The sequence below is a fragment of the Strongylocentrotus purpuratus genome, unplaced genomic scaffold, assembly GCF_000002235.5.
Source record: "Strongylocentrotus purpuratus isolate Spur 01 unplaced genomic scaffold, Spur_5.0 spur5_scaffold_18, whole genome shotgun sequence".
In the NCBI taxonomy this organism is placed as follows: domain Eukaryota; kingdom Metazoa; phylum Echinodermata; class Echinoidea; order Camarodonta; family Strongylocentrotidae; genus Strongylocentrotus; species Strongylocentrotus purpuratus.
This window is the reverse complement of record NW_022145603.1, coordinates 12,714,264-12,729,122: the sequence shown is the minus strand read 5'-3', so window position 1 is coordinate 12,729,122 and position 14,859 is coordinate 12,714,264. Positions and strand designations below refer to the sequence as shown.

At 39.7% G+C, this 14,859-nt stretch overlaps 1 protein-coding gene across 4 annotated transcripts in view; it reads left to right on the top strand.

Moving 5' to 3' along the window:
• Positions 1-14,320, top strand: part of LOC579483 (ecdysone-induced protein 78C) — a 34,223-nt gene extending 19,903 nt beyond the window's left edge. For 2 of the 4 annotated variants that reach the window (XM_030989223.1, XM_030989227.1), the window contains exons 2-8: positions 3,049-3,230; positions 4,143-4,296; positions 8,559-8,902; positions 9,736-9,911; positions 10,713-11,005; positions 12,351-13,299; positions 13,369-14,320. In XM_030989223.1, coding sequence (XP_030845083.1) covers positions 3,049-3,230; positions 4,143-4,296; positions 8,559-8,902; positions 9,736-9,911; positions 10,713-11,005; positions 12,351-12,610 — 1,409 coding nt within the window. In that variant the 3' untranslated portion in view covers positions 12,611-13,299; positions 13,369-14,320. Of the gene's footprint in view, positions 1-3,048; positions 3,231-4,142; positions 4,297-8,555; positions 8,903-9,735; positions 9,912-10,712; positions 11,006-12,350; positions 13,300-13,368 lie in introns of all 4 variants that reach the window. The other 2 variants (XM_030989224.1, XM_030989226.1) reach the window with 2 other exon arrangements.
• Positions 14,321-14,859: the final 539 nt, after the last annotated feature.

The window sequence follows — 14,859 nt, the reverse complement described above, 5'->3', positions numbered from 1 at the left end:
TTCTTATTTTCAGCAACACGGCTATAGTAATTGTAATTTCAATTATAACAAAGTAATAATTATTACTTCACACAGCATATTACGACAACTAACTCAAAAAAACTTCTAGATAGTTTATTTGCAATATAAGTGCTCAACTTTTTCTTTAACTAGTTGGCATATATTCTCTAGGCCGTAGATCTATTTCATGGCTGTATACTACTCCCTATACCCCCCTCCCCTTCCTCTTACATGTATATAGTCATATCTTGCTGAAAACAACAACGATAAACAAGAGCACTAAACACAAATATGAGTATTGAGTGAGTACATGTTCAAGGTAAAGACCAGTTCTGGCCATGCGATTGCATTGTGAAAGAAACGTGTAATCGATCAGAAAAGGTTGATCATCTAGCATTTAAGTATTGGTGTGTCGTGCAAGGTTCTGGAATCATCAAAATGATAAGAATTTCGCCCAGTCAAGGTAAAATTACAAGCACTGTACATCAAAACATGAAGTATGGGACTAAGCGACATGTGCGCGATATCTATCCGGTCCAGATAGATATAATAATTTACCAAATTTATCAATTAGTAGGCGGTTTCCCAGCGAAATTTGTATCATCACGTATTAGTCAAAACATATTCTTTCACATGATTGGTAATAAGAGCTTCCATTTCATTTTTTGAGAGGGGGGCGTTTCCAAAACTGGTCTATAGTACCTTCAATAAACAAGCTATTTCTAGTCATATACCGGTATGACTGTATTAGCGCACTCTCTCTCTCTCTCTCTCTCTCTCTCTCTGGTTGTGTCTGTCCCCTCTGTATGGCATGTTGCTTCAGGAATAGTTTACTCACTCAGTAGATTTGCTTCTTCTCTCCTTTGTTTCACTATTTGGTAGGGTACCTACCTGGTTACATGCAGTGCAATAGGTATACATGTATCGCGAAGGCCTATATGTTCACTATCTAAAGGAGATATGAAACCCTTATATAAGGTTTCTTGCCAGAAAGGATCAATATAAATGGAGGTTAAGAACAGAATTTTTTTGATTTTTCAGGTATATAATGCATGGAGCATCTCTGTCTAAAATTGTCTGTCTGTCCGTCTCTCTCTCTCTCTCTCTCTTTCTCTCGCCCCTCCCCCACATTTCTCATCCCCCCTTTCTTTCTCGCCCTCTATTTATCCCTAGTATTTTCTTCCACCTTCTCATTTCTCTTTCCTCTTTCTCATGACTTCCCCCCCCCCCCTCCCTCCCATTCTTTGATCTCTCTCTCTCTGCCTCTCTGCATGTCTATCAAACCTTTTCTTCCTCCTTTCTCATCCTCTACTTGTATTCTATTAGCATTAACCCCCCCCCCCCCCACACACACACACACACACATGAATGTCTCTCCATCCCACCCATCCACCCCCTTTTTTTCCACCTCTCTCCCTCTCTCTGTCTCCCTCTCTCTCTCTCATTGGCTGTAAGGTATACTCTCATTCTTGATGTGGTATGGTATGTGTGCTGGTTGGTCAGTGTTAGCACACATCTTACCTGATTCCTTGTCGGTCTGTCAACATGGCTGACCACAACCCCCCAAATAAGGACAAGGAGGGTCAAAAGGTCACCGCCGATTCCGAGAGTCTTGGGGCCACAATCGCCAAGCAAAGGTCCTCAAACTTTGACAAGGTTATGATCAAAGGAGAAACCCTGAAGAAGTATGTCTAAAGGGTCCCGCTTATTGTTGTGTTTGGAGAAGGGGCGGGGTGGAGAGATTGGGGGCACAGTTTTTTTGTCTCATGCCACGTTCCTTGGACAGCGGCCAAATTCCAGGATGATCATCAACTAACCAAATGGTTGTGAGCAATTTTCTGAATCAAACTGAGGGAGAGATGGAATGGTTATGAAAAAAATAAACTCTTGACTTTCATCCTGCTACCGTAGTAGGGAAGATGATGCTGCTTACTTGCTTTGAATGAAGGTTAAAGTAAAAAAAATGCTTCAGATCTTTGAAGTATTTCATTTAGAATCCTGCTCATGTGTACTTCTATGTTTCCCCTTTACCTTGCATCATTTGCTCTCCTCAGGAATCCTCTTGAACTTGTTTAAGGCATTTTCATTGAGATGAAATTCCATCTGGATATGCCATGCTCATATTGTTTTACCACCCCCAACCCAACCGCTTTACAAGATTTTGCAGCTAGGTCTACTTTTGTCAATCTGCAGGGAAACTTACTCTCCTGTATAGCCTATGCCAGTGCCATTGATTAAGAGACCTGGTTCAAGTTGGACACAATATGGCAACTACTGCTTTGTTGGTCAAGCACAAAACAAAAGAATATACGCCATGTTGTGACCCAGTGAAATCAAGTTGGCCAAACTCTGTGTATAGATGGCTCTGGCCTATGCCAAGTCGTGATTTCAAACCCCTGCATGGCACTTATGGCTTTGCAAGGCATTTTATCTACATTGCTTCCCTTCACCCAAGTGTAGTAGTAGCTATTTCCAACTTTACAGCCACATGACCATCTTCTCCCTCGCTCTCTCTCTCTCTCTTTCTATATGTCTTTGACCAGATGATACCTGTCATAGCGACACGCCAACCGCAATGGCCACAAACGGTACTTCACTTCACATTGGTACATAATAAGCCTAACATATATGTCCTCTAAATGTGCCTTTGAACGGACAATGGATTCACTCAAAGCCTATCCTAAAACCAAACCACCTTCACTCTTTTTGTTTGTCTTTGACTAGATGATACTCCGAGCCACTCGCCAACCGCAAAGGCCGCAACTTGTACCTCACATCGCTTTCTTTTCATTACACATGATCAGAAGCAGCTAGTACTGGAACTTCAATCAGTCATGCATATGTTCTTTACCATCTTCTCTTTCTACGTGTGTCTTCGACTAGATGATTCTCCGAGCCACTCGCCTACCGCAATGGCCGCAACCAGTACCTCACATAACTTCCTTTTCCCTATACGTGAACAGAAGCAGCTCAATCAGTCATTCATATGTTCTTTACAGTTCTACAACCTTGTAACCATCTTCTCTTTCTATTTGTGTCTTTGACTAGATGATACCCCGAGCCACACGCCCACCGCAATGGCCGCAACCAGTACCTCACATCAGCCCGTCCAGAAACCCACCTCAACCCAAGGTCACATGCAATCACCACCGCCCAACTCTTGCTGTCAGGTCTGCGGCGACAAGTCTTCAGGATTCCACTACGGCGTCTTAGCCTGTGAAGGATGCAAAGTAAGTCAATTTTTACATGATTTTGCGGAACATCGTGACTTGTAGCGTGATGGCGTCTTGAATGAAACACTGCCATGGGTCCAATGATTATCAGCTCTCCTCTATATGTGTCTGACCAAGCTAGTTAGAACAAGGATATCATAGTTCTAACCCATCAAGAAAGTCCATAATATAAAAAATTACGGTATTACTTTTTTCTTCATAAAATACTTTTTTTTTTTTTTTTTGCAAGTGCCCTAAAACTTTGATCACTACTTCAATGGAAAACTCAATGGAGATTTATGAAGAGTACGTATTTATAAAAAGTGAAAGCTTAAATATTCTCAAAAAGAATGAAACGCTGATAATACAGAAAAAACTGAAAAACTTAGCTACTGTTGAACTATAGGTCCTGATATGGAAATAACAGCATGAGGAACGGACATTTCTGCATTGGAAGTGTGTCTTTTTTGGCTTGAAAGAACACCTATAGTTTGAAATTCATGGGGGCTAATTGAGCTTCTCTGTATGGCCAACATTTCTTGAGATTTGTCTTAGATAATGGCGGGATGGTGGATCATTTCATTCTGATATCACTCTTTATGAAAAAGAAGCATTGCCTCGCATTTGACTTTGCATGCTTCCTTAATATTCCCAATCGATGCCCTCCTCCTCCTCTTGCTCAGCTCCAATGGTTGGAAGAACATCATCTATTTGCTCTACAATTTTATCTGCATTACATGTTGAAGGTCTTCTTGTAGCTTTAAAGCCCCTCTGCACTTCTTTGGCCAGGAGGGATTAGACAGGTGGTTACCAATGGTCACCGCTTAGGCACTATTTACTATATAGAGGGCGCAATTAGTAGCTATGGGGCGTGGGGCGTTACCAATAGTTTCATCTTATCTTCTTTAATCCCTTCTCTGCATCAAACAGGGCTTCTTCAGGAGAAGCAGCAAAAGAGAAAAGGAGTACACATGTCGTCATGGCAACGGTCACTGTACGATAGGGAGGATGAATCGCAACAGATGTCAGCATTGTCGCTTTAAGAAGTGCTTGGCGGTAGGCATGTCAAGAGACGGTAAGACATGTGAGAGATGCTTCCCCTATCTTATCTTTTCAGTTTATTTCTGCTCTTTTTATTTATCCATTATTATTTATACGTTTACTTGTTCGTTTGTTGATTTACGTACTGATTTATTTATAGATTGATTTATTTTTATTATTATTTTTTGAATTATTTGTTGCTTTATAAGTTATCGATATGAACACCCTTTCCGTGCACCCTTGATTTTGCATGCTTTTGGGGGGCTCAAGCCCACCCCCCCCCCCTCTAACAAACAATCCTGCCCCTCCTCCCTTAGGCGATCTAAGTCTTTGTGGAACACCCCCTCTAGACTTGGTCAAAGACGTACCAAGGACTCGATGCCTTTCTGGAACTTTGTTGGAGAACACCTCACGCTTGTGGAGGGTATAACCCAGTTCTTAACGATGACCTAGTAATGGCCATTCGGCGCAAACCAGTCGAGCGTTGATTAGTAGCAGTAGTAAATCAGAGTGGACCGCCCTCTATTAGCGGCAATTAAAGCTTAATAACTCGTAGCTATCACTTGGGCAACCTTTCGCACCTTTCAAAGGTGAAAGTCATAGAGGTCTATGAGCCACTTCCTATGGTGGTTTAGAGGCAGAAGGTACTAATGGCCACGCCCGGGAGCCAGCACAGACGCCCTTTTGGCTCCTGAAGCTGGGTGGTGCGCGTAATTGAGCAAGCTTTGTTGATTCTGTGAGTAAGGGGGGTTAGTCAGTGCGCTGTTTCTCAGTTTGACAGGGACGACTGTGAAGCGGGCCTGTTCAGACAAGCATGTAGAAAACATGCATCAAGGAACGTCATAATAATTAATCGTCACATACCTGAAGGTTGTGCACACGTGTGAAGGTTTATTACGGTATATAAAGAAACGTGTAAAGAAACTACACATCTAGTTACGTGTAGTTACAAAGAGGTCAGTAGACCCGACAGTCACAGTTACAGTAGCATATCATCAGTACTTGCTCACGATTTAAGCCCCAACCACTTATACAGGTTTTGTGCAATGCAATGCTCAGAGGAGAATCGAAAAACCTAATTCTTTCTTGATTTGATTTGATTTTTGTATATGATTTTTGTTTTGCTTCATGAATGTATCATGTTATAGGACTTTCAGACTAGAAAAAAAACCTTCAATGATAGTGATAATAATAATAAAAACCTTACTTATAAAGCGCTTACCACCGAAGTCTCTAATCGCTATAACAAACAAATTAGACTGAAAAACAATGACATATTAAAGAAACAAAAAAGTGCAAATAAACCTACGAATATCGTATAGCCATCCGGTTTTCGTATTCATGTAGCGGCTGTACGATGAATTAGGGTAGGCTGAATGGGGGGTAGGTGTCATAAGTCAAAGCTGGGGCTTCCCAGGACTCTAATCTGTTCTAATCAACACCACTTCCCCTGATGGGGTGCTTGTCACTCATGCCCCCTGCGTTGGAGAGGGAGGGGGGCGGAGAGGGAGGGGGGCGGAGCCGGGTGAGAACCATTAAAAATTACTCAACTTCATAATCATCAGTCAGAGATGGTAGGCAATGTTGTCTAAGGCACCAATGAATACTTGAAAATATTTTAACATTTTCATGTAAGTATTTGAACTGCTTGTTAACTGGCCTCTGAATTTGAAAAAAAAAGGAGAAATATCTCTGAGAATACTATTAAATGATCAGCTTTTAGGAAGGTTGTTAATGATAATTTTAATAGAAATAATGAGAATGATTTGTAAGTTATCAATCTTGTTTAAAAAGTGAAAGTTATTGGTGATATTGGACAAAAACAATACAAATCCTTCAGAGGAGCAATCAAACAAAACTTTCACATTTTATAATAATAATAATAAAAATTTGTTTATAAAACACTTACCACCGAATTCTCTAAGCGCTATAACAAACAAAATAGACTAGCAATTACATATTAAACAAAACAAAAAAACATTTATTTCACTTCCCACATTAAATCTGTGGTGGTTAAACCGGTTTAATGCTTTCAGGACAGAATTGACTTTTAGCGCTTTATTGATCGCATATTGTTCTTCAAGTTAATTTTTTGCCACAAATAAAATAAAATAAATTGTCTGTGAAAAAACAATGTACATAGGTGAGAATGTCCAAAAATTGCCAATTTTGATCGAAAAACATTAAAAAACTTATCCCTTTTGCCCTTCCTTCTTTCCCTCCTTCTTCCCTCCTCCACTGTGGCGCCTCAATGGAGAACGGGAAGTGACACACCTCCTCGACATTAACATTTTCACGCTGCATAATATTGACAATTTTGCGACTCATCTCGGGCTCTCCTAGCTGACTCAAATTTTGACGATGGGGTTTCCCTTTTGCACGAAAGGTCTAGAAACGAATTGCACAGAGCCTGTTTGAAGATAAAGTTAGTCGAGTTCTGGTCATGCGATTGCATTGCGAAAGAAATAGTGTGGTATCGATCAGAAAATGTTGATCGTCTAGCATATAAGTATTGCTGTGTACTGCAAGGTTCTGGAATCATCAAAGTGATATGAAATTTGGCCCAGTCTTGGAAATGTTACAAGCACTGTACACAGAAAGATGTCTATGAGACTACACAAATATGTGGCATAAAAATCTGTCACGCTTTGTATGCTGTTACATGCCATATTTAGAATATTAATGCATTTGAAGAGCCATGCTTTTCAGGAAACATTTTTAATCTGATGTTCTTCCACACTTGCAAAATAACAATGATAACGCTCACAAATTATTTTTCACCTCTTTCCAGAACTCTATTATAGATTTGGACAAATTGTAATTAAAGGAATTCTGAAAATTTATTATCTTTAGAAACAAAACCTGTTTTTAAGATGCCTTAGTCTCATAGCGGTTTGTTTTGAGGGCATTCTGGTTTAGTTTGAAATTGAAATCAGGATTAGAATCTTAACAAAATCATTTTCTGATTCCAAGCAATAGAGATATTGAGAACCTTATGGTAATATTGCATCAATGTTTGTGGCATGTTCTTAATGTTTGAAAACTAGTATTTCATAATTCTATATTTCCTTCTTGCCTTCAATTTGTAGATTGAGTAACTGTTACTTCAGTTGATTATGCTTATGACATATCTGTGATCTTGTCAGAATTGGGGGGTGTTTCACAAAGATTCTAAGTCAAACTTAACTCTAAGTTGGACTTAAATATTATGGAGAGCCATTTGTAGCTTGATAATGAAATATATTCAAAAGCAAAAATTCAAGTATTTTAGACTTGTCATAAATTCCACATCAAGAACATGAAATCTCCCATGATAATAGAAAATATGAATGATTTGAATCAACATTTTATGCCTTTTAAAATAACTTTTACAAAATATTTTCAAGGATGCTAATGGCTTTCCATAATTGGTAAGTCCAACTCAGAGATAAGTTCAACTTAGAATCTTTGTGCAACACCCCCACCCACCCCCCCCCAGAAAGGTGCTTCATGTTTTGGGATTCCTAATGACTCACAGTTCTTGGTACCTTGTTGCTTGAAATTATCCAGACTGTGACTTAAGTCCTTGTACCATCAACATGTCATGTCCATGATCTCATAATGCCATGTTGCCCCAGCCAAAGGAAGGGGCTTAACTTAACAAGGTTGAATGTTAGAGGGCAGGATTTCCAACAAGTGCGTTGTACTTTTTGACGGACTTGAGGCCTGATGTCAGGAACATCCTGTATTCTGAAATGTGTGAAATATATCATTCCATAGGAAAGGGGATAAAGCAATAAGAGGGAGTGGAAGAAAGAGATGGTGGGGGAGAGAGAAAGAAGAAGAAAAAGAGGGGGTACAGAGAGAGAGAGAGAGTGAGAGTGGAAGGGGGGGGGGGGGGGGTAAAGAGAGGAGGGGAGATTGAAAGTAAGAAGAAAGAAAGGAAGGTGTTCTTGTTTGGGGACAATATTTTCCTTCCCAAAATGCTGTACATTTTAGGATATAAATTTTGCATGCAAAAAACTGAATTTCAACCAAAAATATTGCCAAAACCAGCAGTGAGTGACAGCAAGTGCTGACACTGCAATGACAATGGTTAGCACCCTGGACTTTGTACTTTAGAGCTATCTATAATAAAAGGATCCATCCTATTTTGTCCCAACGTGCTTGATCCTTGCAATAATTTGATAGGCTTTTATTTTAATGATGCTTTATCCACTTCGGGACACAAAATGACCAAATGATCGACTTGCTACGAGAGAATCATCCCCAAATCGTATTAATCCACTTTAATTGTTGTATTTTGTTTTATTTTGTTTAAAGCAGCTGTTAGGTACGGCAGGGTTCCTCAGAGGGGTAAGAAGAACGGACCGGTAGCGGGCTTATCACCGGGCGGGGCCACGGCGATGCGGAAGAAGAGCACGGACTCTGAATACGGGCCCAGCGACACGGACGACATCCTCCAGCCGTTCCCTCCCATGCCTGTCAACGGTTCGACCTTTGACCTGACCCCGCCCCATTCTATGCTACCGATGGGGGCGGACCCGTCGTTGCACCTCAAGCAGGCCGAGATGTACGAGCTAGTAAACACGATATCGTATGCTTTCCGTATGACGTGTTTGTATACACCATCCAGTGCACCGTTTCTCAGGGGCTTCACGTTTCCTCAGGTAAGAAGCTAATTCTTCTCACTTTTTAGAGGTGTCGTGGTCGGGTGGATATGTCACCGGACTGTCGATCAAAAGGTCCTCGGTTCGAGTCTCGCCACGACACCAATGTCCTTTGGCAAGACGTTGATCTACATTTGCCACACTCAACCCAGGTGATGTAAATGGGTACTCGGAAGGCTCCGAAATGCACTGGAAAGCAAATGCTTGAGGCACACTTATGAAATACAACCAAAAAAGAAAAGAAAAAAATATCACGTAGAAGTATCTGCATTATGAACAATGGAGCAGGAGTAAGACAGTACAAAATAAAATGAAAGAACAATTAACCATATTCCAAATTAAACAGATAGGTTTAAGATTTTTTGACAAGACTTGTCTCAAATAAATTTACAACCTGAAAGTGTATCACTAATAAGATGAAGGGTATTCAATTTGAAATATGGAGCTCTTTCTTGAAATGGTATAATAGTCCAGCTTTTGGTGTGGTGGAGATTCATTAGATGATACTCCTTCTTCTAAAATCATTACCAGAACTGCTAACCATGGACATCAGATTTAAAGCCACACTGTACTACTTGTAGCTACTTGCTCCCTCTACATAGAAAACTTCCCCAATCGGTGCCTTGTGGTAACCCCATGATCCTCTTTTTCTTATGTTAATTGAGAGCTGAGTAAATGAGATAGCCACCTGTCAGTGACCTTGCTGGGTGGTCTAATTCCTTCTGGCTGAATTAGTATAGCCGGCCTTTAAGAATGAGGTTTTGTATGATTTTTAAATATATTTACCTGAAGAATGGTTATCATTTTTGATGTATTTTCTTCCATCGCCACAGGAAAATCAAAACTCTCACTTTCCGAGCGAAGACATGGATGCTCGGGGTCGAAATCAGTGGGTCCAGTTGGCCCATATTCTTGACCAAGCCGTCAGCGGTCAAGTGGAATTTGCCAAAGCCATTCCAGGGTTCAGGAATTTGACCCAGGATGACCAACTGCTCTTACTGAAATCTAGGTGAGTTATCTAATGATTAGGTTGTCTTACTGAAAGTTCGATGAAATAGAGAATGACCAGTTGGTCTTTTTAAAAACTAGATGAAGTACAGAATAGTATCATTAGTTGGTGTCACTACCAATCATGTTTTATACATGATGAATTGGTCTTACTAAAATGACCGGTTGGTTTTATTCAGACTACTCTAAAAGTAGAAATATTTGCTGAACATTAACTTTCGCGGATCTTGCGCTAAGATCGGCAAGCACAAATTTTAGAACTCGCGAAAATATAAGCATGACTTCTTATGCATGTTTTGAATGGATGAATTGCGTGCAACACAAATTTAAGAACCAGCGAATATGCTTTCGGGTCTTTGTTTTAAACTAGATGAAGTACAAGATTGGTCTTACTAAAATCTGTGTTAAATACAGAATGACCAGTTGGGTTTATTCAGACTACTCTTTCGGGTCGCTCAGCGTGAAAAAATTAATCACGCCAAAAAATCAGCGTTATATGATATGCAGTTTAACTGTTGCCTTCTTAGGATTAAGTGGATATGAAAATATATATTGTGTTTATTACCTAGAACTTATTTTAAAATAACGTTTACTCAGTTACGTGAAAGAAAAAGCTAATAGAATGTTAAAAAGGAAAAAGGTGTGCAATTTATGGGGGGATAGAATAAACATGGTGGTGAGAGGCAAAGTAGATAAAATACCTTGGTTAGGGAAAGTGCTGCATCAGAGATTGAACCCATGTCCTTCGCATCTGCAGTCAAGTGTCTAAACCTCATTTCTCTTTTTCTTCAAATTTTGCCAGTTTCTTTGAAATGTGGGTTGTAAGGATCGCCCCTCTCCTCATGATTCCTTCCGCCCCCCACACCAACAATGGAATGGGTCCGTTGATGGCATCACTTACCATGGACATGCACCACTCCCCATCATCTGGGGTCAACGGCATGGGTACAGGGTCGTTACTATGGCAACAGCTCTACCACGTGTTCGGCAGCGACCTCTACCACGCCATGCATCAGTTTTCGCAAGAGTTCAATCAGCTGGGTTTGCTGGAAACGGAGGTGGCGCTGTATGCATCTTCCCTACTAGCAGCAAATGGTAGGGTATTGCTAGATTTCCAAGATCTTTTCGTAATCAAGGAGATGATTACATCTGTTAAAGGCATCGTTAAATCTGAGATGCATGGCCCCACGTGTTATCAGTGTCTGTGATATGGTGTAATATTGAAGCCCTAAAAAAATTGCGCTTCAAAATATCAAGAAGTGCCTCAAAAAAGTGAAACATCTTTGAGTGACCGGTTTTACCTACTCGTTTTCCCCAATTGTGTTATGAAAACCGTTAGGAAAACGCACAATTTGGTTTCAATTTCCAATCATAAATATCTTGATAATCAGACAGGCGATCGTCTTGTAAAAGTCATGGGATTCCTGACTGACCTAAAGGTTTATAATTATCATTGCAGCATGAGCTAAATCAAGGATTTTTTTAAAGAATCTAAGACAAAGTTACGGGATCCCTTTAAGAGCTAGAATGATTTACGTACAGGTAGCAAAATCATGGTTCTCAGCCCTTTGGTAAGGCATTAATCCTCACTACCAGGTCCCTCGGAGAGGACCTAAAGCCGTCGGCCATCTGGTTGCTTACTTACAAGCATTTTTGCTTTCTTAGCAGTCAGGTAAAATAACCATCAACCATCACAGTTAAATAGGAAAAATATTTCATGACACATATTTGATAGACTAAACTGAAACGCAGATATGCACAATTAGGGATCAGGGGTTGAATACTACTTGACATTGGACTTGTATTACAGCGAGATCAGATGAACAAATGTAACAGTATTCCAGGAAAATAGGTCTAGATGTCTTAAAAAGGACTGCTAGAGCATAGCTGCCAACCATTCCTATTTTGGAGGAATGATCCAATTTTTTGTCCTTCTGTTATTGTTTGGAACCCCAAATTCCTCTCTTTTTATGAATTATCCTGTGTGAAAAGTGTAAAATATACAAAATAGACTGTATTCCTAATTTTGCCTTGAGAGATTCCTAATATTCGCTGTGAAAGGTTGGCGGGTGTTCTATATGTATATTGGGGTATAGGAAGTTAGGAGATTTGTGTACTGCTTAGCGCTATCTCGTGGATGAGTGAATACGTCACAGGACTGTCGATCACAAGGTCGCGGTACAAATCCCGCCTCGGCACTAATGTCCTTTGGTAAGACATTGATCTATATTTGCCACACTCCACCCAGGTGAAGTAAATGGGGACTGGTAGAAAGGAATTCTTTGAATGCTGTGAGCACCGAAATTGGACGCGTAGTAGAGCTGGGGTAATATTGGAGTGCATTGAGCACCTTGCAGGGTGGATATGTGCGCTATATAAATATCCAATATTATTATTATTATTTTGTATTTCTGATATTTTCTGGTGTATTCTCCTTCAGATATCATGGGTTTAAGCAATCCGCAAGCAGTGGCGGAGCTTCAACACCAGCTGGTCGAAGCCCTTCAGGTCCAAGTTGACGGCAACCACCCGTCAGCCGCCGCCCCACTCATGGCGACCCTCTACGGGCGGGTCCAGGAGCTGAGGCGAATCGGTGGCATGCATCGGGACTTCGTGATGGGGTGCTCGCAACGCTGGCCCGACCTCTGCCCCGGGCTTCCTGCGCTATACACCGAAATGATGGACATAACGGTGATGTGATGGAGGGAAGGAGAGGATGGCGGAGGAGCGGAAAGCAGAAAGGCAACTCTGAGTTATCATCTACAAGATGATAGCTGTTCTAGTGATAGTAAGGATTGATGGTCGAAGGAAAGAACTGATGACTTCATGCTACTAGGAATGAAAAAAAAGAAAGAAAGAACTTTCATGTTTGACCGAGAAAAGGAAGGAATGTTGGATGAGAAGAGTTACTGTATTTAGGTTGGAATGTTTAATGGTTGTACATGTACTCACGGCTGCAGGATATCCTATGGAAAGAGAGAAATGATATAAAATATGATATGCGGACAGAAAATCAACTTCTTTAGGATATCAAATAAGTGCATCTTATGTTACCCAAAGACAGTTGGTTTTAAAAATGTGACCACAGAGAATTGGGTATAAAGCTTTAGACAATTGGAAAATAACCTGAAGGTAAATAAGGGTCATGACCTTATGACCATAAGGTGAATAAGGTCATGACCTTAAGATAAATGAGGTCATGGCCTAAAGGTTTATGATGTCATGATGTTAAAGTCAGGGAGGTCATGACCTTAAAATAAATAAGGGTCATGACCTTATGCCCTTAAGGTGAATAAGGTCATGACCTTAAAATAAATGAGGTCATGGCCTTAAGGATTATGATGTCATGATCTTAAAGTCAGGGACATCATGACCTTAAAATAAATGAGGTCATGGCCTTAAGGATTATGATGTCATGATCTTAAAGTCAGGGACATCATGACCTTAAAATAAATGAGGTCATGACTTCATGGTGAATGAGATCATGACCATCAGGGTTATGAACTAATGGCAGATATGATTTATATTCAGGGTTTATAAGGTAAAGTTCCAGAAGATACTCTACGTGTAGTAAGGAACAAGCAGCTTTTAAACAGAACATGGGATTCGAAAGGCCCAGATTTGAAAACTTTATTGGCCAAATGAGAAATTCATTGCAAGGTCAAAGGTCAGAGGTCAACATTAGAAATTCACGTAAAGATAACATTTTATCTTGCACAGCAGAGAGCAAAGAGATGTTTCATCCCGGTGAAAATACGGGGATCGAAAAACAAGATTTATGTAGATGGTCATAGTTACAGTAGCGTTAAAGATGGTTATGGTAGTAATAAAGAAAAAAGAGGAAAAGGAAAGTGACTTGTTTATTATCATCAGTGTGAAGATAAGCAGAACGTCGCCGATCGATGTTAAAGTTGCGTGTAGTCCGAGCAGTGTAAACCAGTATTTCTTTGTTTGTCATGTGGAAAAACATTTTTTATGGTTGGTTGTTTTTGCGTATAAACTCAAAATGTATACTGCCGAGAATTTATCTCTAAGATGATGGCAGCAAATTATTCAAACTGTGTGTGATTTTTCAGAAAATACAAGAAGATATACAGTTCAGGGGCATTTTATTATGAAGCAAGCGTTTTGTTTTTTTTGCTTTTAGCATTTAACTTTGTAATATAAATATAAATATATATATATAAATATATATATATATACACGCATTAATGTGAGCTAACTATATATGAGTCTATCTTGCTTAAAAATCGGTTTTTCCTGATTAGTATGCGCATAATTATGTGGATAAGGTGCCAAAAAAGAATGTGATGTGTTTTGATTTAGAGAAGTGGGTGGAAGTTGGACATCAAAGTTACGCCTTTCTTCCGCTCATTTATGTAGCAAATGGACTTTTTGTATCGCAAGTTATGATAATACACTTCAGTGTGAGTTTTAATGTAGTTTGCCTAGATATGCTTGTACAATAAAGGCTAGTAAACATAATGTTGATTAAAAATACGTACCTGTATTATGCAGTTTTGTAAATATCTATCACAGTCTACGCAGGTATGAAACGGCAGGGAAATTCTCGTTATAATTCTTTCATATTTTTTCCTCTCTTTTCTATATGCTTATGTTTTTTTATGTCTATATATTTAGATATCGGTTCCTAATTTGGGTACCATATACAGTAATATCTAGGATTTTTTCCCCTATCATTTCTCACATTTTTATAGTGTATGTATCATCTTGTTATTAAAGGTGTTTAATGGTTTTTATTCATACAGAAGAGACTTTGAAATGTGAACATGTGAAATTCCAGGTCTGTTTCGATCTGAAGTTGTTTTTTTTTCATTTCAGGGCAAATCCCTGTACTTACCTCTCCCCACTGCAAAGCAAACATGTTGCTTCTTTGAATTTTGAAGAAACGTTGCAAACCATCCAGAGTCACTTCCACTTGGTTAACC